The 25,490-nt window shown below is 47.4% G+C and overlaps 1 protein-coding gene across 3 annotated transcripts in view; it reads right to left on the bottom strand.

Moving 5' to 3' along the window:
• LOC146871944 (PAT complex subunit CCDC47) overlaps positions 1–25,490 on the bottom strand; it is a 636,305-nt gene that overhangs the window by 379,115 nt on the left and 231,700 nt on the right. For all 3 annotated transcript variants that reach the window (XM_085652333.1, XM_085652350.1, XM_085652340.1), the window contains exons 8-9: positions 12,218–12,328; positions 7,238–7,323 (exon numbers count right to left, since the gene is read on the bottom strand). In XM_085652333.1, coding sequence (XP_085508459.1) covers positions 7,238–7,323; positions 12,218–12,328 — 197 coding nt within the window. The remainder of the gene's footprint in view (positions 1–7,237; positions 7,324–12,217; positions 12,329–25,490) is intronic.

The raw sequence follows: 25,490 nt of genomic DNA, 5'->3' as shown, positions 1-25,490 counted from the left end.
TAAGTACAGTTGTAAGTATTTTTCAGAGTCAGTGCTGGGCACCAAGATCCAGCACTGGGAGCTCACCTAAGAGCAGGTGAGTAATTTTGTTTGTTACTCGGCTGATTTTTGGTGAATATTTTAAGATTTGAAAAGTCCACACTTAGAAGAAATTTCAGGAAAAAGCCAGTCAATGTTACCCTATGAGGAAAATAGAGTTTGTGGTTTAAGGGTAAGTACTCGACTGGCAGAGTTGAGGTTCTGGGCATAGACTCAGGGGTCCCCCAGGGTCAGGTAGGTACAGTTGGTTCACCCTCAGCGGCTCTAGGGCGGCCGGGTGCAGAGAGAGCTAGGCCCAATGTTATCCTATGAGGGATAGGGGGGCCTTGGTTGGTGGCTGCTGACTGGCAAGCCACGCGGCTGTGGGAGCTGGGCTCCTGGTCACTTACTCAGGGCAAGTGGGGAAGTAGGTAGGTGTAGAGTTTTCACTGCCAGGGCCACTCAGGCGGCTGGGTGCAGAGTGCTTTTGAGCCTTCGGGCACTCAATTAATTTCAATGGGAAATCTCCGGTTTAGAAAAAGACTGCAAGCTCGGGGACGAGGACTCTTCAGGTGCCACCACCACTTCGAGAGGTAAGCTGGGTAGTTGGAGGATAGGTAGGTACCCCGGGATTGGGCACAGGGGGCCGTGGGGCGCCGCGTGCAGGGGTGCCTTTTGGTGTCGGGAAATCTTACCCTCTGTTGATTGCGGTTGGGGGGGGGGGGGGGCACCTTGTTCTGGAGGCTGCAGGCTTCTTCAGGAGTGTTGAGGGAGGTCCTTGGGTGCCGGACTCTGGGTCACAGTCGCCGTGGGGTCGTCCTCAGGGTCTTTGCGCCAAGCCTGGCCAGTGCCGGAGTGAACAGTGTGCGCTGGGTTCACGGTTCCGGGCTGCCGCCGCTAGGGATTAGAAGTAGGTTTTGAGTAGAGCCTCTACTCATGGGAGTCCCAGTGGGCTTAGAGTCAAAAGGTAGCCAGGTCCTCCGGGGTTTGTGAGGTTGCTGGCCACAAGAGATGCCGGGTTGGAGCAGGAGCAGGTTCGAGGGTCGACAGGCCGGTAGGGCTGGGGCCAAAGCAGTTGGTGTCTTCCTCTTTTTAGCAGCTGCAGGGCAGGTCTTCTTTCTTCTTGCTCTTTGTAGTTTGGAATCTGGAATAGGGGGAAGGAAGGTTCAGGGTTCCCCTAAATACTAGATTTAGGGGCGTTACAGGTAGGTGAAGGGCAGGGGCCAATGGGTCCCTGTCCTGGGGTGGGTACACCCCCTATCCTGCCTCTCTCCTGTGGGAGGGGGGGCAGTAGCCTAGTCCCGATTGGGCAGGGCTTCCCATCTTCAAGATGGCAAGCGCCCGGAGATGTGCTTCACCTCGCCTCCCCCACCTGAGGGGTGGGGTTGGCAGGCTGGCACATCCCCTGTCCTTATTTGGGATTTCTGGCCAAGCTTTCCGCCAGAGTGGGGGGTTGCAGTGGCCTGGGGAAGCTCAGAGGCGGCATGCCTTTGAAGCTTCCCCCCTGCCCATCCAGGGGAGGAGATCTAGCACCTCTCCCAGGATGTGCATTGTTGCAGGCCCAGGAGAGCAGGGGCTCTCCTACCCAGGGGTACAGCAACAGGTCTGCTGTGTGGCAGCCTAGGCAGCCTCTCAGACCAGACGTGGATTGTAGGTTAGGTTTCAGGGGGCATCTCTAAGATGCCCTCTGGGGTGCTTGGTACATTAAATCCCACACTGGCATCAGTGTGGGTTTAATGTGCTGCGAAGTTGGATACCAAACTTCAGTCTTCAGTGTTGCCATTATGGTGCTGTGGAGCTCGTGTTTGACGAGCTCTCAGCACCATGTACTCTTAAATGGCAGCACTGCACTTAGTGCCCAGGAATGGACCTGGGTACTATAGGGGCACAGGGCTCCTGCTCCTGTGCCCACACCACTGGCATAGGGCACCCAGCTAGAGGGGTGGCTGATGTATGCCAGGGCAGTGTAGGTGGTGGGCATGGCACACAGGGATGTGTGCCATGTCGACTCTGTTTTGTCTTGTACCCAGACACTCCGCCTTCAAGGGCAGAGTGTGTGTGTTAGGGTACAGGGCCTCTAAGGGTGGCCCAATGAGTGCTGCAGCCCTTAGAGGCCTTCCCTGGTCACAAGGCCCTGGGTACCTAGGGTACCATTTACCAGGGGCTGACATGTGGTCAGGGTTTGCCAATTTGGTTTTTAGGGAAGGAACATAGGCCCTGGGCACCTGATTGGCAGGAGTCCAGGGTACACTCAGTCAAAGTACATTCAGCATACCATGCAGTGGGGGCATACCATGCAAGAAAGATGGCACTTTCGCACATTCAGTGCTAGTTTTGTTTCTGCGGCCTCACATGTTTTTAAACTTAAGCCGCCCTGGTCCCCCTCAAATGTACATTGTGCTCCCCCCCCCCTACAAAATATAGGGGGGCAAAGTCTCCCAGTTGCAAAACGGGAGGGAAAGTAAGAAGAATTGAGGCACGATAAAACACCGATACTGAGTTGTGTACAGGACGGAAACTTTATGAACATTACAACCAGTGGAAATATATGTGTAAGAACTGTTAAATAATACCAAGTACACATCATTGGCCAAAGAACAATTGTTTAGTTTACACAGAGTTCCAATACATGGCATATAAATGGCGATCCAAATAATGTATATCAATGAAATCAAATCAGTTGTATTAAAGAGAAAACTAATAAAAATATGTTGTTTTTTTTTAAAGTCCCCCAGTCCCTACACCCATGGGTCCACTTATGCAACCTACATGCGCAACACTCCGATCAAGCCATGCTCACCACACCCCGACCTGGACGACCAAACACACGGGAGCAGACTATCACAGCCAAGAATAGGAGCAAAACCTTCCAGCCAGGGAAATTGTGAAATTGTGCACCAAAGTTGGCTGTGCAGTAAAAAAGTGCACGGAAGTATCTGGGTCATACACTCCATGTGCTGTGTTGCGGTTCACTGCCGGTGCTGCAGTAATGCAGTACATGGACGTTGCCTGTGCATTAAGCTGCCTGTGCTGGGGTGCAGTGCACTTACGGTATCTACGCCCTGAGCTTTTCTGTGCAGTAATGCAGAACACTGAAGGCACCTGTGAGTTGTGCTATGCACTGCAGTGGTCTGTGCCCTACACCGTCTAGGCAGTAATGAAGTGCACTGGAGGTATCCATGCCACAAACTGCGGGTGCAGTTAGCACTGCTCGCACTATCAGTGACTTTTCTACAGTAATTGGTGCTCTGAAGATGCCTGTGCCATGCACTCTGTGTAGTAAGGCAGTGCAGTGTTGGCGCCTGTGCTATACCGACATGGTCGGTGCATTAATGGAGGGCTCTGATGTTGTCTGTGCCCTAGGCCAAGACCACGGAGAATACACAACTTCGTGGCTGCGTAGCTGCAGTTAATTTGCTGCATTTACCACTTAATCCATCATCTGGTATATAACTTGCAGACTTAACTAAAAAGAAACGTGTTTAGCTCAAACGGATCAGAGTTTCTACAAACGTGGTGGGATAGTGACAGTGGAAGGCCCTTCACAAAGGTCCCCGTTCAGTACCTTCTTGCTTAATTTGGGTGTTAAGCCGGTACTAATGAGGTGAAACCTTTGCCTATGCAGTGCTGACAAGTGTAACAAATATGACAGTATAATGATGTAATACTATCACAAAACGTGCCCCGTTATGCTGCATAATTAGCTCTTTCTTGCCAGTTAGTGAACCCTGCGGTAGTCCCTCCCTGTCCCACAATGCCAGAGGGCATCTCCTAGATCACGGAGTCTCTGCCCCTCGAAGGCGAGGTTTTAAGCTCCAGCAGTGTTGGCCTAGGTCAACTGTTAAAAAACCTTTTCAAGCGTGGCCTTTCCGCGGGATTTCGTGTTTCAGGGAAAGGAGGCCAAGAGGATCTACTTGGCTGGATGGGAACCGTTCAGATTGCACAGGGTACTGCAGTACATTATCCTCTCAGAGCGCAGCTACTGTGATGTCAGATTTATCGATGCCATGTCTTCCCTCTTCAGGAGGGGCCCGCCAGCACCTCAGATCTAGAGGCAGAGTAGAATGTGCGTGTTAGGGTGAGGTGGGAATTGAGTGGCTTCAATGCAATAAGTTCCAATGCGTTTCTGAAGTGGGGGATTGGTACGGAAGCTCTTCAAGGTCACCTGGGCTCGCTGTGAAACCCTGGTGCAACCTAAGCATGTTCCCAGTCCCAGAACAGATCTTTCCTCTACAGGAAATGAGATTAGTTAGAGAATCAGACTCTTGTATGCTGCTAATAAAACTGCTGTATGCAGGCACTACTGGTAGTTGAAACTAGGCCCGCTCCTCGTTCAAACAGTACACAACTCTTGTAGGAATTGGGGGGACATATCCACTGGGTGCAGGGTGTGTACACACTAATCCTTGGGGATGAGGACAGGTCCTTCTAGTTAGAAGCAGGTTACACACACTTCTCCCAAGGTAGCTGAGGCTAGCTATTATACAAGTATGCAGTGTATAGGTCTTGCACATGGGAAGTTGAGGCCTATATGTTTATACCTTTGGGTGCACTCACTGCTCCTGTGGGGGCCTTTTTTGTAGACTCGGGTATACGGTGTGCATGCACCACTCGCAGGAGCAGTTTTGGTTCATCCTCTCATGGGTACACAGGGCACACACCACTTGGTTGGGGAAGTGCCCTCACCGCTTTGGCATGGGGGCCTGCAATCATGTGGGCCTGGTCCATTGAACGCGGGCCACAAAATGGGGTGCTATGTATGTTAAGTGCTCTCGCAAACATAGGCCCAGTGTTTCTCGAGCTCTATGCCTTTCCTTTTCGGCTCCGTTCATTGAGGGTCAGTGGTCCAGCAGGGCAGTTATTTAAACAAGCATTTGCAATGCAATAGGTCTCGCACTCTCGCGAGGTTGAGCTATTGGCATTGTAAATTACAATGCCTTTTATTTATGTTTTGGTTTATAAAACATAAATAAAAGACATTATCATTTACAATGCAAATAGCTTAAACTCTCACAAATGCGAGACCTATTGCAATGCAAATGCTAGTTTTGTTGGGGCAGGGTTTTAGAGCGCAAGTGGGGGTCGTGGTAGTTTTAAGGGTTAGGGTAGAGTTTTAGGCCTCAGGGCGGGGGGGGGGGGAACGGGGAGGGTAAGGAGTAGTTTTAAGGGTAGGGCAGGGGGTCAGTTTTAGGGTTCAGGGAGGAGGGGTCAGGGTAGTTTTTAGCAGAGGGCAAGGTTTTAGTAGGGGAGGGGTGGTTTTAAGGGCAGGACTGGGTCGATTTTAGGGCTCTGGGTGGGGTCGGGGAAATTTTGTGTGACAGGGACCAAGTGTTAGGGTGAGGGGTCAGGGTAGTTTTAAGGGCTGAGGCGGGTGGATTACAGGGCTGGGTTATCGGGTGTTAAGGCGCAGGGCAGGTGGGATGGAATATGCAATTTACCACACATATCCGTTTAGCAAATATGCCTTTACAATGAAATTTGTTTTAAAGTAATTCGTGGTAAAGACGGGGTCGTAGTTCAGACCGCGTTAAGGCATGCATGGTTGTATCATACAATCGGCTCATCTTGTTGCTTTGTTAACTTAAACATTGCTAGTGGTTAAAAGAGTGCTTTCTGCAGAAGTAGCGATATATACATCTACCAAGATAAACCTTGATTTACATTTCTTCGTATGCATGTGTTTTGAAAACATGAAACCAGAGTGAAACTTCATTAGCCAAAAGTACAATCTAAGAGTTCCAAGTCATGCAGTTGGGAAAGTTTGAGCCAAATTGACTTTATTTGGAAGCTAGCGCAACATAGCAGTCCAAGGACAATGGAAAAAATAGATAACCTTTAGTTGCATATTTTTCACACACCTGTAACCCAGCAGTTTCTCACTAATCAATGGTAGATTTAGAACTACTACTATTGTCTCCCCATCAAAGGGAGGTAAACCGACTTACCAAAGTTGCACATACTCTGTTAGAAAGTAAAGACTGTTAACATGGTGGCATTGCCCTGATCTTGGACCCTACCCTAAAATTACATCTACCACAAAGAAGCAAGCTGACAGAGAAGCAAGTAGTTACACAAGGAGGTGCTAGGGCCATAATCTTCAAACGTGTTAATATCAAGCCCCCTCTAGTGTCAAAATAAATACATGCAGAGGTAAATAAATAGGCTCCCAGGAACGTCATACCTATTTTCTCAATTATTCTATAAAATAGACAGCTTTGAACTTATTTTGAAATTACGTTCAGTTACCCCATTTAAAAAAGCAATCAAATATATGATTGCCAACATGCTAGCGGCAGTGGGACACCCTAAATTGTAAAAGTATCCAAGTGTGATCCTTTATTTAAAAAAGGCAGCGGGGTGAGAGGGGTTTTGAGGGTTATATAAACCCTCTCCTTCCTACACCCACACAAATCATTCTAACACCTACTTCTAGACAGGATATGAGTAACAAACATTGGCAATGCCAACAGGCCGGGGTTTAAAGGAATGTTGAATGGTAATGTGAAGCATTACAAATAACTAGAATGGGAATATATATATATATATTTGTGTGTAAGCCAAGAACTGTAGTATAGTATTGGTGTAAGTTAAAAGGTCAAGTGATAGTTGCATTGTCAAGCCAGACCTAAAAGCCATGTAGGTTAATGACTGCCCACCTCTAAATCGGTGTTGCTGCCAGAGAAAAACATAAGTTACCTAGTGATTTAAGACATTTTACTAGCATTCCAATGACACGTGTGCACCTTAAACTTCAATCTTAGGCAGCTGGATGAATAAATAAAAAAAAATGATCACAGAAGCGTGGAGGCAAGCAATTTTATTTGGGCAGAAGTTGAGTTCTGCCACAAATCAAAACGTTTACTCCTAGCACCCAAATGCGGCCAGAGCTAAAGCCCATGTCTAGTGATGCTCACGTAATTGTCTGGCGACCACTGCGCTGCAAATTCATACCTTAAAAAAGACACTACTTGATGGCCCATTACAGAGTGCCTCACTGACAGTCTTCTTTTCCTAAAACGAGCACTGTGTTAAGAATTATGCTTGTCACTGTTCCCTAGAAAGCTTCTCTGGCCAGAATCTCGCACCTCCCTTGAAATCAATTTAGGCCCCCCAGAAAGGCCGCCCAGTTTGAAGATACTTGCTCTATGGGGACTTTCGAGCCTGCAGTAAGCAGCAGACAATTTATAATACAATTAAATGACAAATTTTATGTACATACTCTTGCATTACTTTTGCACCGGAGAACTGGTCCGAAAAATGGATGGACTCAATTTTGTCAGCATAGTGTGTGAGGAAATGTGCCATCTGAAAAAGAAAGAGGAAAGGGGGAATGAACAGCGTCACAGACACTCTGGAAACCAGCACTATCTTCAGAATACACACTAGCTGTACACAATTCTTTCTAAATTGGCTATCGCATTAATGCTTTCCAAAACTCCGATGATGAAATAAAAAAAGTGGAGTAAATTCAACTGGCAAAACACCAAATGTGTACACTTCCGCCCGATCCTGTCACAACCCTCTTAATCCTTCCCCGTCACCAACCAGATACAACTTGCTGCTAAGCCCTCCTCTGCTAAATTAAATGCTCTCAAGTAACCTAAAAGTGAACAATGCTATGTAAAAATTACACAAGTTCCTGTACGGACACCCAATCCACCCATCCGTGCACTGGCTGGCGTGCATTAGTCTACAAACAACATGCACCACACATGCAATCTACAGTGCCAGATCTTTAGGAATCTGGTTATTTAATAAAGTTAGAAGAGTTTCGTAATAAGAATCTGTAGGAGAGTAGGGTCTGCTTTCTATGTTCACCCCCACTTTTTGCTTTTGCTTTACTGGTTTTCGACTTAGATGTGGCTGTGGGCCTGCTAATCAGACCCACAGCCCTGCTGTTCTCTCTCTAAATTAATACTATGTACTTTAGGTGCATAACCCATTTGGATAGGATCACCTTATTGGCCCCTGTACAGTGTACCCTAGGTACCCAGGGCATAGGTGTACCCTAGGCCTACCAGGGGCTGCAGCATGTATTATGCCACCCCTGGCCTGGCCTTCCATTTTGACACAACTGGCTGATCACTCAGCTGGGGCAAGGTCGTGTAATCACCCCTTGCTTAGGCGTAGTATTCCTATACCTAACTTACATATAGACACATGTGTACATATCAGTCACTCCTATGGCAGGCCTTGACAATCCTGGAGGCAGAGTGCTTGGTAACATGTGAGATGGTGCTCTAGCATGAGCTGAGCCTGTCTGCAGCTTTCGGAACCAAGTACTTATAGCTGTTCTATGATATAGCCTACCATATTTATTTATTTATTTATTTGCGGGTTTATATAGCGCTAGAATCGACTCCAATGGAGTATCTCTGCGCTCTGGAACGGGTTTCAGCTGATCATTAACAGACAGGGAGAGCCGTCTTAGATGTCACTTTTAAACAACAAAGTTTTAAGCGGTTTCCTGAATTGCAGGTGTTCGGGACAAATTCTTAAAATTTGAGGTAGACTGTTCCACAGTGTAGGTCCCACGACTGACAATGCTTTACCCCCATGTCTAGCTTTTTTGGCACGGGGCACTACCAGCAGAAAACCATTGCTGGATCTCAAGGATCTGGTAGGAATATAGGGAATGAATTTGTTTTCCAAGTACAGGGGACCTTTGCCATTTATACTTTTGTGGATCAGGCAACAGATTTTAAACTTAGTCCGTTGTCGGATTGACAGCCAATGCAGTTTTTCTAAAAGAGGTTTAGAAGCTGTTCTCGGAGGGGCATTCAGAACCAGTCGAGCTGCTGTATTCTGGATCACCTGTAACTTGGCCAACACTCCCTCATTTGCTGAGAGGAGCAGGCCATTACAGTAATCCAGCCGGCTTAGAACAAGAGCCTGCACCAGGGTCCTTCTGGAGGAATCCGGCAACAAAGGAAGAATCTTACGCAACAGGCCAATAGTGTGGAAGCATACACCTGTAATATAATTGGTATGCTGCCTTAACACTAAATCCTGGTCAAGGCGTATCCCCAGATTTTTAACAACCTGCTTCGGTTCAGGAACCATACCCAGATCGGGGGGCCACCAATCGGGGGACCACAGTATCTTGGCCCCTCCAAACAACATAATCTCTGTTTTGCTGACATTGCATTGTAGGTAATTAGATGACATCCATTGCCCTACAGCCTTCATGCCTGCCAAGAAAGAGTTCTTAATTTCCGTTGTGAGGGTTTTGAAAGGGAAGAGGAGCTGTGTGTCGTCAGCATAAGACACTGGAATAAAACCAAATTCGCGCATCACTCTTGCCAGGGGTGCCACATAGATGTTAAAAAGTGTAGGGCTCAGACAAGAGCCCTGTGGCACCCCTTTCGTAATTTCTACTTCCCTGGAACGGTACGTACCCATGGTGACAGTCTGGGTACCATATACTCTTAAAGTGCCTTATAATCTTAGACGGTTATGGTAACTATGGTTTGGCTTTATCGAAACATGTCGTGTAAGGTGTCTAACACTGTGGAATAATACCCCCATGCCATTTCTGGACATGAGGATATTATTCCCCCCTTCTAGAGGGAAAGACATGTTAAAATCATACTTCAACTGTTAGCCTCTGACCAAAGCCTCAGCATCACAAAATGGATGCTGCTGCCACGACACAAGTCTGACCTCCTGCAGCTGGGAGTGATCCCAGCCAGGGAGGCCTGGACAATAGGTTTCCTGCTTGGGGAGGTGCTAGCACCTCCCCAGACAGCCTTTAGTGTATTGGGGCAGGGTGGGCTGAAAGGAATGAGACATGCCTGGGGCACACAAGGTGTTCCTTGCATAGTCCAGTTCAAACCGGCGCTGGGGCACTCCAGCCCCAGCTCTGGCGCGAAACTGGACAAAGGGAAGTGGGTGTAACCACCCCCCTCCCAGGTCCCACCCATAAGGCGTGACCTAGCAGGTATCCCAGCCCCCCAGATTAGTATAAGAGTGGGAGTTGGGCCTCAAGACTTTAGATTATCCTGAACCTGCAACTTGAACAGAAACTCTGGACCTTCGACATTCGACGAAAGAAGAAGACTGAAGAATCTCCCTTGTGGCCAAGTAGTGGCTACCCTGTGCAAACAGGCACCATCAAGAGACTACCCTTTGCTTTGCCCACGTTCTACGAGGAACCGACCGCAGAGCCCGACCAGAGCCTTGACTTCCAGACTTCTCCGACCCTGATCCACATCCACAGCAAAGCTGAGATCCGTGGAGGAGACGAGCGACGTGGGACCGGCTACCTGGGAAAAGTGGCTAGTAACTTAAAGCGCAGCTTCTGAGGCACCCTCGAAGTTGTGCACCGGGGATTGAGAAGCCCCAACCCCAAGCACCATCTGCACCGAAGATCAGCCCCCCACACTCCACGAGTCCTGCGTGGGGCCCTTCTGCATTTTCCTGCTTGCCGCGTCTGTCCGGTTGCTTGCCCGCTGGCTAGTGGCCTTTGTGACGACGCACCCTGAAATCTTCTGCGCTGGTTTGGCTCCTCCAGACTGGCTCCCGCTTCTCTGCAAAGAAGAAGCACCCCAGACCTTCCTGGTCTGCACCAGAAGCAAGTCCTCCGCTCTTCGTGGGTTCCGCTTGCCAAGGCTTCGTGAGTCCTAGTCCAACTTCGACGCCGCCGACAGCAAGAGCCTTCGTGGGACAGCTCGCCTCCTGGTCCTGGTCGTCCTCGACGCTTCCTGGTCCTCCTGGCTGCAGCGACAAGCTTCACCTTCACCTGCAAATCTTCACGACATCGCCTGGTTCCTTCCTGGTTCCACGTGGTCACTGGCTAGTGACCTTGACTCTGTCCCTTCTGCTTGCAGGTCTCCTCTCTTCTTGATCCCAGCCTTGGGATCCACCGGACACTCTTCACTGACTGCCTGTCAGCATCTCTCTTCAGGCATCCATAGGAGTCGACGACGAAAACCGACGCATCTTCACCCCTATGCACCCGCAGCCTGTGGGCTAGGTAACTTGGGTACTCCGGTGCTCATCAGGATAGTGACTATCCTAGTGTCTAGTTTTCCAGTCTCAACTTCCTAGCTACTCTGGAAGTGTCCTAAATCTATTGTTTTCTAAACTGTACTATTGCTAGTGACTTTTACGCATTACGCGTGAGTGTTTCCACTCTGCACACGAATCCCGTGGGCCTCCCACTTCCTAACTAACGCTAGTGTAGTGTAGCCCCAGCGATTCCCTAGGCCTAGGCCTATTCTATTTCCGTGACAGTGGTCCTTATACCACTTACTTAGTATATGGTTTGCGTGGCCCCTAGGGCCTAACTGTATTACTTACCTGTGTGACTTAATGTATGCTTAAATAAGACTGTGTTGTACTTACCTCTAATCTCATAAAGAGTGCTGAGGGTTTGACTAGAATAAATACACTTTATTTTATATATATATCTGTTGTGGTGTCCTTTCATTTGGTATTCAAGGGATTATATATGGTATCACAGCTGGCTTCACATGCCATTCAGAGTTTAGCCTAAGACTGCTCTTGTCCATGCTACCACTAGGATAGCTGGTCTACAAGGTTGACTTTACAACCAATCACCATAAGGGTATTTGGACTGATATAAGGTGTACACTAGAACTAGTGACATCATACATCAGGCCAACTTCTCACAGAATCAACCACAGGTTCATCATACATTGGCATATGGTTGCCAAACAAATTGGTTGACTGATTTACTGTAACCCGATTTATAAGCAATTGAGTTTGCAAACATTAAATATAAAATACTAAGTAATCAGGTCTGCATTATAGCGTTCACTCAATGCTTTAATCTGTTGTGTTAATTCTCATTGTGAACTTGCTCGTCCAAGATGCAAAACAGATTGTGAGCACTGACGACTTAAGTCTGCCCAGAAAAGAAAAGCATCAGAGCAAGGGAAGAAGCTGCAAACAGAGGTGCCAAGTACTGTCAATTAAGACCCAGTCCACTGTGAACAGGACTAATAGCCCATTCATTTTCAAGATCAGACCTGACTAACAAAGTATTAAGTAGATTCACTAATGATGCATAAAACCACTGAGCTGCAAGCCCCCAGAAATACCTGTAAAAGATGTGACGTGAATCAGAGGGAACTTTGACCAATTAATTGAAATCCAAGTCCAATCAGCAACCACAGTACAATACATGTTCAATCTCATCTGATTACACAAACCGAGCATCCTCCCTTCACTGTACCTTTGTGTCTATAATTCCCTCGGTGACCTCTCCCATCTCCGAAATGATCGCCAGTGACTCTGGAAGCCCATACTTTGCCCCAGATTTGGGTTTGTCGCTGCAGAACTCACCCTGCATAAAGGAGAGGAGATAGATCATCATAAGTACATGCAAAGAAATCAAGGGAGAAATTATGGAGGGGTGTTTACAAAGAACAGATGTGCGTTTCTGGAATTTAAGATTGTGGCTGGATTTTTTTTTGCTATGTACAATCGAATGTTAGTCAATTTATTGGTTGTAAGGAAATTGTTGAAAGTTAATGGAAGGCAATTACATTAAGACTGCTCTGTAAGTAAAACCACATGCAGGAACAGATTAGTCACATGACAATAATGTCCTCGGAAGATATCAAAGCACTAATGCAACACCATGTGCTTTGATCTTCTGAGGGATAACAGTTAACTAACAGGGACATTAAAACTATATCGATCAATGTCAGTCTACTAATCATCACGTAAGCCCTACAACAGAAAAGCTAGTAGAATCATTCACAACCCCTTAACTGCCGGATCTTTACCCAGTAGCAGGTCCTCTGCAATGGCAGAGGAGCGTTGCCCCCCTGGCTCAGAGGCAGCAGTTGAAAAATAAAACAATATTTTATTATTGTTTTTCAACAGCTGGCTGACCCAGCGTGTGTAGGGCGGGGCGGGGCCTTGACAGATGGGGCGGAGTGCTGTGCACTGCTAGCTATGCATTTGTTTGCCTGGCTGTCTTAGGTCAGCCACACAGACTGGCGCAGTTGGCTTTCTCCAACCAAGCTGTATTGGAGAAACAGCACAGACTGTGTGCTGAGAGCGTTAAACAAGGCAGCTGAGGAAAATCCATGCACTGCTCTCATGCAGCATAAGAGCATCGCGTGAATTGCACAGGGAGTCTCTGATGCACAAAGTGCTGAATAAAACTGCGTTTTTTGTTGCGGCCCTTTTCCACAGCCGCACACAAGCCACAGAGCCATTGAGCACATTCCAAACGTCATTCTGGCGGTCCTATTGTAATACGGTGGGTGGGACCTCTGACTCCTTGCGATGGCAGTCGATCGTCCGACTGATCACCATCGTTAAAAGCCCCAGAATTCCGAATTCAGCAAGGGGTCATATGTGTAGGTTCCCCAAGGTTTTCCTATAAAACCTGTTGAAATAAAGAAATATTGAAAATAAGTAGGTAAAAAACAGCCTTTTGTGATAACGTTCTCATCTCTAACTTACATACTAGCTTACATTTGGAAGGCATTTTATCAATTGTCCATACTTTGCAATGCCGTCCTGAGGTGATGGCCCTCCTAGGGGAAACCAGTCTCAACGTCCTGCCGCTGTGCGTCCATATACTCAGGTCACTCTGTTTTCTGAAACATACCCATGGACTTGGGATCATGTTTCTCGAAGAATACTTGTTCTTCCTCCTCTTCCTGTGGCTCTGGGGTCATAGGAGGTTCAAGTTCTTCAATGCCCTAGTCAATTTGTTGCTTTTCCGTCAACATTTTTTGTAGAATTTGAAATTCTCAAAGGGATGCATCGAAGTCTTACTTTTTTTGTAATATCACAACCATTTCAGCCTCGAGGCACCTCTTCTTTCACTCTATTTCGGCGTCTATTTCCTTTCCATCGTCAAGAATTCTTTCTTCAGTGTATCGCTAAACCCCATTTTCAGCACCTCTCGACTTTGTTCATCTTTCAACGTCGACACAACCCGATTTTGATCATTTTTCAATGTCATTGTCTTTCCGGCTGTGCGCCCACTTGGGGTGTCCTTGCTGTGGGACCAGAGGTGTTCTTTTGACCTCAGGTTGCCTTCGGTCATTGAGATTGTCGATGCAGACAGTCCTTTGTGATCGACTCTTCCCCCACTGAGTTTTTTGGTGTTACCTGGGCTAACTTCTCCTTGTGTTTATTTGGCATCTGAGCCTTTCCCCAGGTCTCTCAGCGATTGAGTCTTTTTGCCCCTGCATGGTGTAGTTTGCTTGCCTTGGTTTTCCTCTTGCCTTTAAAGTCTTCGGCTTGAAGTCTGCGAAGACTTCACAATCTTCTTTCTTGTGGTCTAGCAGAAGACAAAGATTGCACAATTGATGGGGTTTAAAACTGCATTGAAGCCTAAACCCAATTGGCATCTCTGGCCACATGTCAGCCCCTGGTAAATTATACCACAGGTACACAGGGCACTGTGACCAAAGGCTGCAGCACTTATTTCGCCACCGTCAGAGGCCCTGTACCCCGACACACACTGCCTTTGCAGACTGAGTGCCTTGGTGCAGAACAAAAGTGAAGAGTCGACATGGCACACATCCCTGTGTGCCATGCCCACAAACCACTGTCCTGTCATACATCAGTCACCCCTCTAGCTGGGTGCCCTATGCCAGTGGTGAGGGTACAGGAGCATGAGCCCTGTATCCCTCCAGTGCCCAAGTCTATTCCTGGGCACTGTAAGTGCAGTGCTGCCATTAAGAGTATATGGTGCTGGGAGTTTGTCATTACGAACTCCACAAGACCATAAGGGCTACACTGAAGACTGAGAAGTTTGGTATCAAACGTCTCAGCACATTAGACCCACACTGACGCCAGTGTGGGATTTAATGTAAAATGCATAACAGAGGGCATCTTACAGATGCCCCCTGAAACTCAGCCAACTTCTAGTGACCTGACTGAGTGGCTGCCTAGGCTGCCACCACCCAACATGTTTCTGGCCTCCTGGGTCGAGAGCTGCTGCTCTCGGGGGGGGGGGGCCTAAAACAATGCACATCCTGGGACGAGGTGCCAAGCCTCCTCCCCCAGGATGGGCAGGGTTCACGAAGGAGAAGCTTCAAAAGGCATGCCGCTTTTGTGAGCATCTCCAGACCATTTACTGCATTCAGCAACTGGTCCCCACTGGTTCTACCCACCACTTTGTGCTGGAGGACCAGCGGGAAAAACAAGTGAGGAAGAGAGGTGTGCCCACCTCTGTCAACTCCACCCCTCAGGTGGGGGAGGCAAGGTGAAGCACAACCTCGAGTCCCCGCCATCTTGAGGATGGGGGGACCCAGCCAACCAGAGACAGGCTCCTGCCCCCCTCCCACTGGAGAGTGGCAGAATAGGTGGTGTACCCACCCCAGGGAAGGGACCCATTGGTCCCTGCCCTTTACCTACCTGCAACGCCCCTTAACTTAGTATTTCGGGGGCACCCTGAACATTCCTTCCTCAGATCCAGCCTACCTACAAGAAGAAAAGGACAAAGCCGTGCAGAGCTAACAAGAGGACGACGCCCACTGACTTGGCTCCAGCCCTACAGGCCTGTCTCCCCTCGAACCTGCTCCTGCGAAATCCCGGCGTGTTCAGCAGCCAGTAACCTCACAAACCCCGGAGGACCTGCCTGCCTTCACTTCCCAGACTGTTTCTCCCGTGAACACTGGACGTGTTTAAACTGCAGCTTCTGGTGCCAGCCAGAGACCACGAATCCAGCCCACTCTGCACCCGCTGAACCTCGCCCGAGTGGAAAAACACCATGAGGAGGTCACCCCGGCGATCCTGACCCGAGATCCGGCGACACCAAACCTGCCTCAAGCCTCCAGCAGACACCTACAGCCTAAATCCATAAGGCCCCCCTAACCGCAACCAGGAGATGGTAAGAAGATCCGACCCCAAAAGGCAGCCCTGCCCCCGACGCCCCACGGCCTTGTGTGCCCAAACCGACTGCCTAGCCAACCCTCAACTTCCCAGCTTACCTCTCCAAGTGGTGTCGCACCCAGAAGTCCTTTGTCTCCCTGCCTGCAGTGCTTTTTCAAACTTGAAGTTCTCCATAGAAAACAACAGGGCACCCAATGTCGAAACAGCACTCTGCACCCGGCCCCCCCAGTGCCGCCGAGGGTGCACCTTTTGTGCTACTTTGTTTCCCCCTTTGCCCTGACCTTAACCCTAGGAGCTTTGCTCCCACAATCCAGTGGCCTGCTTGCCAGCAGCCACCAACCGGAGGCCCCCTATCCCCCATTGGATAACATTGGGCCTCAACACTGCACCCGGCCGCCCTAGTGCCTCTGAGGGTGCAACAACAGTGCATCACTGACCCTGGGAGACCTGAGTCTGACCCCAGAACTTTAACTCCCACAGCCGGTTACTTACCTGTGAACCGTTAACCTGTTTCCCTTCCACAGGATAACATTGACACTTTTTCTCCAAAAAGTTTTAAAGTGTAGAGTTTTGAAACCTAAAAATATTCTTTAAATAAAAAAAAAATAAAACACAAATAACCAAAACGTATTTACTTACATGTGTGCAGGAAATGTCCCAGTGCTGAATCTAGGTACAGCAGGAGTAAATATATGGATAACTCCCTTTTATTCTTGTCTCACTTCCACTGAAGCAGCAAGTCCCAATATGTGATATTTCCTACTGCAAGCTCTGGACAGGTCCATCTTACATGACTCATATAGTGATGCCAGCCATTCAGAGTGTAGGGGAGGGGCAGGATCCATCCAATGCTTACATATTTGCCTCCTGGCCAGCAGCATAGCATAAAATAAGAGCGATCTGGCCGAACCAGCGATTGGACTGTTAAGACCAAACATTATCAGGGTTAAGTCAATTTGAATTGGGTATCTCAAGATGTTTTCCAGCGTATTCTGTACTTCTTTCCAGAATAAGGCAATAGCAGGGAAGTCTTTGGACTCATGTATGTCAAACAACAAGGAGCTCCAGGGGGAAAGGAAACAGGTTGGGTCGCCCCCCACTCAAATCATGATAGTACAAAAAGATCCAATCTGACCACACGGTAATTCTTTGGATTTACTTTGAGAGTAGGAATGTGGGTTACCACTTTCTTCTTCGCCAATCTCGCTTAATTAAATGTGGGAGAATTGCCCCAACTCACAATAGCCGTGTATTTAAAAACCAGAACCACACCCAAAATCAACAGTCACTGGGTTCCCAAACAAGATTTTCAAAATACCCCATGAAATAATAGGTGTATAAACCACAACCCTGTGTCAAAGTAAAAAAAAGTGCAAAACACAAGGTAGCACCTCACGTGCGCAACACCAAGGCGGGCTTGCTGGTTAAATATCACCAGTTATGCCCACGTTTATCATCATAGGTTGCTACCTTGTAAAAGAAAAAACAAAAGTGTAAACAGAAAGGTGTCCAGAAAGATAGTGAACTTGGTGAAAATATGTGAAAGCATCACTCACTTCAACCTAGTTTGATTAAAATTGAGATAGACCCACAGGAACCATTCTTTATTCACAGCTCGTGGGTATATTCAAATTAAAAACATACTGCATTTAGCAGACCAATTAAAGTTGGGCCGACATGTTTCATTGCCCATCTCTAGTGGCAATTTCTTCAGGGCACGAGGACTTCGTCCACCTTATCTGGACCCTTGAGGCGAACAACCAGTGACTGTATAAACAAAAGGGAAGGTTCTTAACAAAGGAGCATTGATAGCCAGAACAGAGAAATCTGCAATGTATTCAAGCTCTATTTCTTTAACTGTGAATCAACTTAAAATATCCGATTACCCGGTAAAAGCCAAGGCCACTCGTACCAGCTACAAACCGTGTCACACAGGCACTACCCAGTCTGAGTAGTCCTGTATCATTAAAAGACTCGTGTTAACGTTCTGTAAAATAAAGAACATGATTGATCACATCCTTATGTGTATCACCATCACACATCTTGGGAGTGTTATTAATTCCGTCATGTACTCCCACCCTTGTATTGTCCTATATGGTGTAATGTGTCCCGCTGCCTTTCTCCTCCTTGAAGTGTTCTAAAAACGCAAAGCGTTAGATTAAGGCGCATAGCATCTCCAAAACACCCCATGTGCCATGGCATAAAGTATCATTCATGTATCACTGCATCTTTTACTGTAGTTCTCAATCCATTGGTAAGGTTCACAGCACAACTCATACCTGAATTATTAACCTACAGCCATACCAACTCATCACTTCGCAGCGAGCCTCCGTAGTTCTAACCAAATCTTAACATTCTTTCCTGATACACAAACTGCCACGGTCCTACTGCGTAATTATTCCGTGGGGAGCTGTGTCTCATTCCGCTCTTTAGACTACACGCGGTTCACGCTATTTAAAACCAGCCGGCAACGAGTTTCCATTACGGACGTATTACGCTTCAAATCACGTGTCAGACCCTGTTCAGTAGGCGCCATCTTGGAATGGGTAAATTCCCCAACCCCGGCAATCTGAATTGACCATCGTTGCGTATTATGGCCAAAATCAAGTGACACGAAACTTGCAACTCAACTCAGTTCTAATACTTAGTGTATCCTATCAATGTAACTATAACATTCTATATTTCAACAAGTGTATTAACATGCAAGAATGTTCTTTATTTTGTTGTGCTTAAAACCTATTAAGATGCAGAGAACCAGGCGAGCAATGCCCTTCAGATCATTAATCACAGCGCATTGTCAAATCATTCTTTAATTAAAACCGCTTATCACTCCTGCTACTAACATCGAATCTGTTGGGTTCTCATGCACGGCAAGTATGCCCAAAAACGATATTTAAACAGCACATGGGATGATTATCCAGCCGTCTATTTTGATTATAACACCACACTTGCTACACACAAACAGGGGACACTCCACGTATCTAGCTTCTCAAGAGCCCGTATTAATTAACTCAGAGGCCAAGTCTATTCCATTCAATGCAATCGTTGAGCCCAACTTGTTCTGCTTTCTCTGAGAAAATCCAACGGGCTTCCCTATTGGCTAGTAATCTGTCCATATTGGAGGCATCACCTCTTACTTTCTCCAACACTGTCCATGTCAATGATCTATCCTCATGTCTTTCATTAATGAAATGTTGTACTAACTTAGTAGTCAACTTTCCTGATCTAATGGTACTAAGATGTTCCTGAATACGTATCTTCACTTTCCTAGTTGATAATCCAATATAGTGTAATCCACAACCACACGTCAGGCGATAGATCACATTTACTGTGTTACAGTTGGTAAATTGTGTAAGATGCCACACCTTGCCATCCGTCAATGTTACTTGGTTAGTTTTAACAGTTAGTGCACATACTGAGCATGACCCACACGGATAATGACCCGCAGGTAGAGTGGAAATTCTTGTGTGTTTTGGAACGTGAATGTACTAGTTTGTCCTTCAGACCAGATGCTCTCCTGAAGGCAAATCTAGGCAGGAGGCATCTTAAAATCTGCTGTAGAGAGTAAGGCCCAATGTTTGCGCATCACTGGACGCATTTTGCTTGCCAATGGATCATAAGACATGACTACAGGAAGACAGTAACTCCTAGGTCTGATGTTCTTTTCCAACAAAGCACTACGAGGGGTGTTCAAAGCTCTTTTTCTGGCATTTTTCACCAGTGTCCTCTGGTACTGTCTCTGAACAAGCCTATCAGAGTTCTTCAGACTGCTGCAAAAAGTCCCCTGTAGAGGAACAGTTCCTCCGGTAACGGAGGAACTGTCCCATAGGTAGATTATCCCCAAGGGCCCAAGGAAACTAATTGAAATGCAACAAGGAGTTCCTGTCGGTTACTTTTTTGATGTACTGTCGTCATAAGCTTGCCCTGTTCGACAGTAATGTCGAGATGCAAATAGGTAGCACTCTGTTTACTGTAAGTCCAGGTAAATCTAAGGCTGTCATCCAAAGTGTTCAACCGATTTAGAAAGGCCATAAGATTTTCTTCTGTACCTGACCAAATGCACAGAACATAGTCAATATATCGCTTCCAGAGGCGGATTTTCCTCTGGAAGGGATTGAGCGGATGAAAAATATGATGCTCCTCAAACTGGTCCACATAAATGCAGGCCAGGCTGGGCGCAAAGGTTGCGCCCATCGAAGTTCCTGAGACTTGTAAAAACAAGTCATTTTTATAGATGAAATAGTTTCTAGTGAGTGCGATTTCAATGCACTGTAACACAAAAGACTGGTGTATCGTAAAACCACTCCTGTTCCCCAAGTGCCCGTGCTGCTGTCACCAGCGTGGCATCTTGGGGAATGCAAGTATATAGTGACTCGATGTCAATAGTCACTAAAAATTCCTGTTGTGTATCAAAACACAGTCTCCAGTATATTAAGAATATCCCTAGTGTCCTGCACAAATGAGGTCTGTTTCATCACTGATTCCCGAAAAAAAAGTCTGAAAATTTTGTGAAAGGGGTTCAAGCACTGACTGTACCCCTGAAACAATGGTGGAGGTAGTGTGGCCTTAAGAATTTTTGGTAAAAAATAGAAAGCCGGAGTCCTGGGTTTAGAATTTACCAGGAATTCGGCTTCTTTAACAGTAATGCACTTCTCCTTAGCTGTAGCTATCATGGTTTTAATAATATCCAGTAGTTCATTAACTGGATCACGGGCCAAAGGTTTATAGTTCTCCCGTTTTCCAAGGAGTCTGAAGCCTCAGACATGCATAAGTCCACAACCAAACCACACTTCTTACAGGTTACTTGAGACCCATTTATATAACTTAAGAGGAGATAGATAAGCCCTGTGCACGGTGAACAAGTGGTTTCTCTTCAGCCAGGCAGGTTTTCCCATGTGATAAGTGTTTCCTCAATAACAAGATCTCCCCATACTTTCAGCCCTGCTTCTTTCAATCTGTCCTGAAGGCATTCTGGCGAGCCCGATGAATCCCAGAGTGGCGCTAGGTTTGAGAAATAGTTATGGCCCACCAAATGTTTTAATCTAGCCCATACTCTGGCTAATGCTTGGAGGACCTCAAGTTTGACCTTCTTAAAGAATTTTTAATCTTCGAATTTAAACATAAAGCCCTCTTCCTGTAACCAAGCCCCTCTTCACATGGCCAAGAACATGCCTCCTTCCTCTGTGCTTACAGGCATTTTTAATAGCATCCGGGAGTGTGAGAGTTGAAACGCCCAGGCATAATACTGTATGTGAGGTAGCGCAAGCCCCCCTTTCTCTCTCCTACGCCTTAGTTTTTCCAAGCTATTCTGGTAGTTCTATATACCCAGATAAAGGAATTTATTTCCTGCTGGAGTTTATCGATGGTAAGTTTGTCAAACGTAGGGGGATTGTATTAAAGAGAAAAGTGATCTTGGGTAATATCACCATTTTAACCAGATTCATCCTTCTCAAAATAGTTAAAGGGAGGTGGGCCAATGGTCATCCAAATTTGAAAAACGGTTCAATATAGTTTCTAGTCTAGTCACCATAGCGGATTTACCCGGTGACTAGACGAGAAACTATATTAAACCGTTTTTCAAATTTGGATGTTTTTAACAATTTCACGCTACAATTCTTGAAAATGTATGAAACTGATGCAGATACCTTGTCTCACTGGAATAATATAAATAGCCTTGAGAAAGCCATGGCCTTACTCGCCACACGGGGCGAAACACGCGTCGGCTGTTCTCTCGCTCTCTCTTACAATGTTGACTATGAAAAAATGATAATGAGTGAAATGGACTCAATTAAGTGAAAAATAAAAAAAACTACTTTCACTCAAACCTACTTGTACTGTGCTACCTTCAAAAAAGGAATTAACCTACTGACGGGTGTGTATATATGTATTAGGAAAGGAGGAAAACATGCTCACAACCCTCTCCTCACTTGTTCCTTTTGAGGCAGAAAAGGTCCAGAGCCTTGAGCAAAACTCTAGGGATTCATATCCAGACCCAGGATCTCTGGACCGTTCTCTTCTACCATAATCGTTTGAAGAATGCCCTCCAGCTGTTCCTTTAGTTTATGATTATCTAAATCTTCTTTCATACCCAGTTCAGCCTGACTATTCAGTTTTGCCTCCATTTCCCTCATTTCTGCCTCCAAAGCTGCAGTCTCTTCCCTATACTTTTTGCTCCTATAGCTCGAACCGTTGGTAATAATACCCCTCAAAAAAAGCTTTGAGTGTGTCCCAGACCGTGATAATATTCGCTGTACCAAGATTGGTCCCCAAAAATAGATCAGTCTCTTGAGAGAGAAAGGCAGTCTCTTCCTCTTCCAGGAGTAATGTTCGATCGAAGGACCATGCTCTGGTCTGCTGGGGCTGTGCCCAGTCAAGGTCTAATAAAATGCCTGAGTGGTCCGACAGATGTGATGGCAAATGTATTATATCTTTAACCCTACCCCTAAGGCTATGGCTAAGCAAGATATAATCTATTCTTGACTTATGTCTACACTTAAAATTTCTGTAAGATACTCCCAATTGTTGACCTGGCCTTTCCCTCCATATGTCACACAGGACCGTTTGGGACATCATAGACTGGAGATACGCCCTTGATCTTGAAGGGGCTGCCGCTCTCCTATTTGAAGATTTGCCCAGTTTAGGGTTGATAACGATATTGTAGTCCCCTGCCCAAATCACTGGTTCTGGAAAATCCAGAAGTTGTAAAAAGTTTGATTTTAGAAAAGAAGGGTCATCTTGGTTCGGGCATAGTAGCCGACCAAAGTAAGGAGGATACCCATTAGAGGAATCTTCAGTATCACCCACCTGCCACCGGGATCTTCCCTGTGCTGTAAAATCTGGGCCTTGGCCTGCTTTTTAAAGAGAATCAGAAACCCTATAATGTTGGCCGACTGGTTGGTGCAGATGAAACAATCCACCCATTTCTGGCTTTTGAGAATTTCTCTCGTCTCTGCCTTAAGAAGGAGTCTCCTGGATGACTATGACCTGCGCTGGGGAATCTCTCAAGTACTGCAAAATTCCGCTCTTTTTTTCTTAAATTCTTTTTATTTGCAAAATACAAAAACAGTATGGTCAACATTTGGCATACGCGTTGCTGTGTCACCGGTACACACACGGACAGTAGAAAGCAATGAATCTAACTTAACACCCTGAAGGCAGAGAATTCTTAGTCCATATTCTCCATGTCGATCGGCCTGCATGCGGGGGCTCACATATTTCCCCTCTGTATACATTCCACTTCGACCACACCTCCCCCCACTTACGGGGGCATCCCCGCACCGTGTAAACAGTCTTTTCCTGCAATATACACCAGTCCATGTCTCTTTGCCAATCTGCCAGTTTCGGCGGAGCGGGTGCACCACAAAGGCGGGCTATGTTTCTTTTTGCCACTGTTTGTCCCAGTGTGACCCAGAGTTTCCCTCTCGCAGTCAAGTCTGTGGGTTCCCAAATGTTCAGGAGGCATCTTTTTGCCTCTGGGCGTATGTCCACCTCCCATACCTCCTGCATGCAAGACACCACGCGCCTCCAGTACCTCTGCACAGTCGGGCACTCCCACAGTATGTGGAAGAACGAGCCAGCCATACCACAGCCCCGCCAACAGAGCCCTCCCCCCCCCCCCCCCCGTCCCATCGCCTGCAGTCTCGTGCATGAAATATACACTATGTAGCACCTTAAGTTGAATGAGCCGTAGTCTGGCCGAAATTGCCACCTCCCTCGGGGAAGCCAGCGCCTCCACCCACTCCTCGTCGTCAATCTCCAGTCCGTCAGCCACCCATTTTTCTTTAAGGGAGCCGAGAGGGTCAGGCGGATTATTAATCAGTTTCTTATATGCAAGTGAAATGGCGTGCTCGGGCATGTAGCTGTCGAGTAGCCTATCCTCAAGAGGGGAGGCCTGTGGGGGCTTAGTCCCTGGAGGAATGTTAGCCTGGAGGGAGTGCCGGACCTGCAGATATCTGAAATATTCAGTGTGCGCTAAATCGTATGTGTCCTGCAGGTAAGCAAATGATCTAACCCCCCTCGGGCCCCCACAGGTCCTTGACCTGTGAGATACCGATAAGGTCCCAACTATCGAATCCCTTCGTATGGCCTAGGCTGCCCAGTCTCTCAGACGCCCACAGTGGAGTGGCCATTGTCAGAGTGTTGGACCAACCCAGCTGCCTATGCGCTGGTTGCCAGATTTGTACCGAGTGTTTGGTCGGCCCAGTGAGCTGATGTTTCCCGGGTTTAAAATAGAGTGCGACTTCGTAATTCCCACCGGGAAGTAACCATCTGTCCATCCCGTAGCCGGGGTCATTTCCGTCCCTGTACGTCCCTTGGTTTATTGCCGACAGATGGGCGGCCCAGTAGTACTTACGGATGTCCGGGAGGGCGATCCCTCCATCATACAATCCTAGTGTTAGCTTATTCAATGCTATCCGCGGGGTGCCCGCCCAGAGTAGGGTCCGCTGCGCCGCCTCGACAGCAACGAAATAAGAATTAGGCACTAGATCTGGATAATTTTGGAGGGCGTAGAGAAACAGAGGCAGGGCCATCATCTTGAATAGGGCCGCACGGCCCAGCAATGACAACGGAAGCTTCTGCCAGATCTCGGAGTCCCGTTGGAGCCGTCGCAAGGGCGGCATTAGATTCTTTTCGTGTGTAAGTGTCCTGTCCACTGAGACAGACTCCCAGGTAGCGGAATCCGCCCTCTGCAAAGGTAAGCGGGCAGTTGCTGGGGAGCACGGGGGGGGGCTGCCGTGGAGGACATAAATGAGGGACTTGCCCCAGTTGATGCGGAACCCCAAATTTTTCCCGAAACTAGCAAGTATGTCCATGGTTACAACAATAGACCTACGAGGCTGGGATAGGTAGAGGAGGATATCATCGGCATACAGGGAGATTTTGTCCTCCCACCCGTCCGCCCAGCATATGCCTGTGAGGTAAACATCTTGCCTTATCCAGGCTGCAAGAGGCTCCAGCGAGAGCGCAAATAGGAGGGGTGAGAGCGGGCAGCCCTGTCTGGTTCCCCTCTCAAGGGCAAAGACCTCTGAAACCTTGTTATTTACCACCACTTGGGCCAGGGGCTCCGAATAAAGAAGACAAACCCAAGCCATAAAGTTGGGGCCGAATCCCAATTTACGGAGCACCGCCATCATATAGGGCCATTCAATGGTGTCAAAGGCCATGGTGGCATCAAGCGATACCACCACCGCGTCGTCCCGCATCGTGTGGCACCTTCCCAGTACCCCATTCAGGCGTCGTATGTTGAGAGCCGTATTGCGATGCGGCATGAAGCCTGACTGGTCCGGATGGACCAGTCCGGGCAGTACCGAGTGCAGCCTATTGGCAAGAGTTTTTGCCAAGATTTTGGGCTCCGCGTTGAGCAGAGAGATCGGTCTGTATGATGAGCATAACTCTCTCGGCTTCCCCTCCTTCGAATTGCGCTCTTCTTGACCTCACACGCAGGCCACCGACATTCCAGGACAATATCTGGAGTACTTTCATGGTGATTTAAATCTAAGACTTCTGGCCTGTGCTGGACCAAGGCAGAGCTGGCATCTATCTCCTCATGATCTAACTAGAGCTATATGGACTAAATCTAACAAATCTGAGGTGAATGAAGTATTTTTTTAATTTTATCCCCCTGTGCACCTCTATTCCCC

Source organism: Triturus cristatus, chromosome 1_1 (genome assembly GCF_964204655.1).
Source record: "Triturus cristatus chromosome 1_1, aTriCri1.1, whole genome shotgun sequence".
In the NCBI taxonomy this organism is placed as follows: domain Eukaryota; kingdom Metazoa; phylum Chordata; class Amphibia; order Caudata; family Salamandridae; genus Triturus; species Triturus cristatus.
Note: the sequence above shows the minus strand (reverse complement) of the source record. Positions and strands in the feature narration are given on the sequence as shown.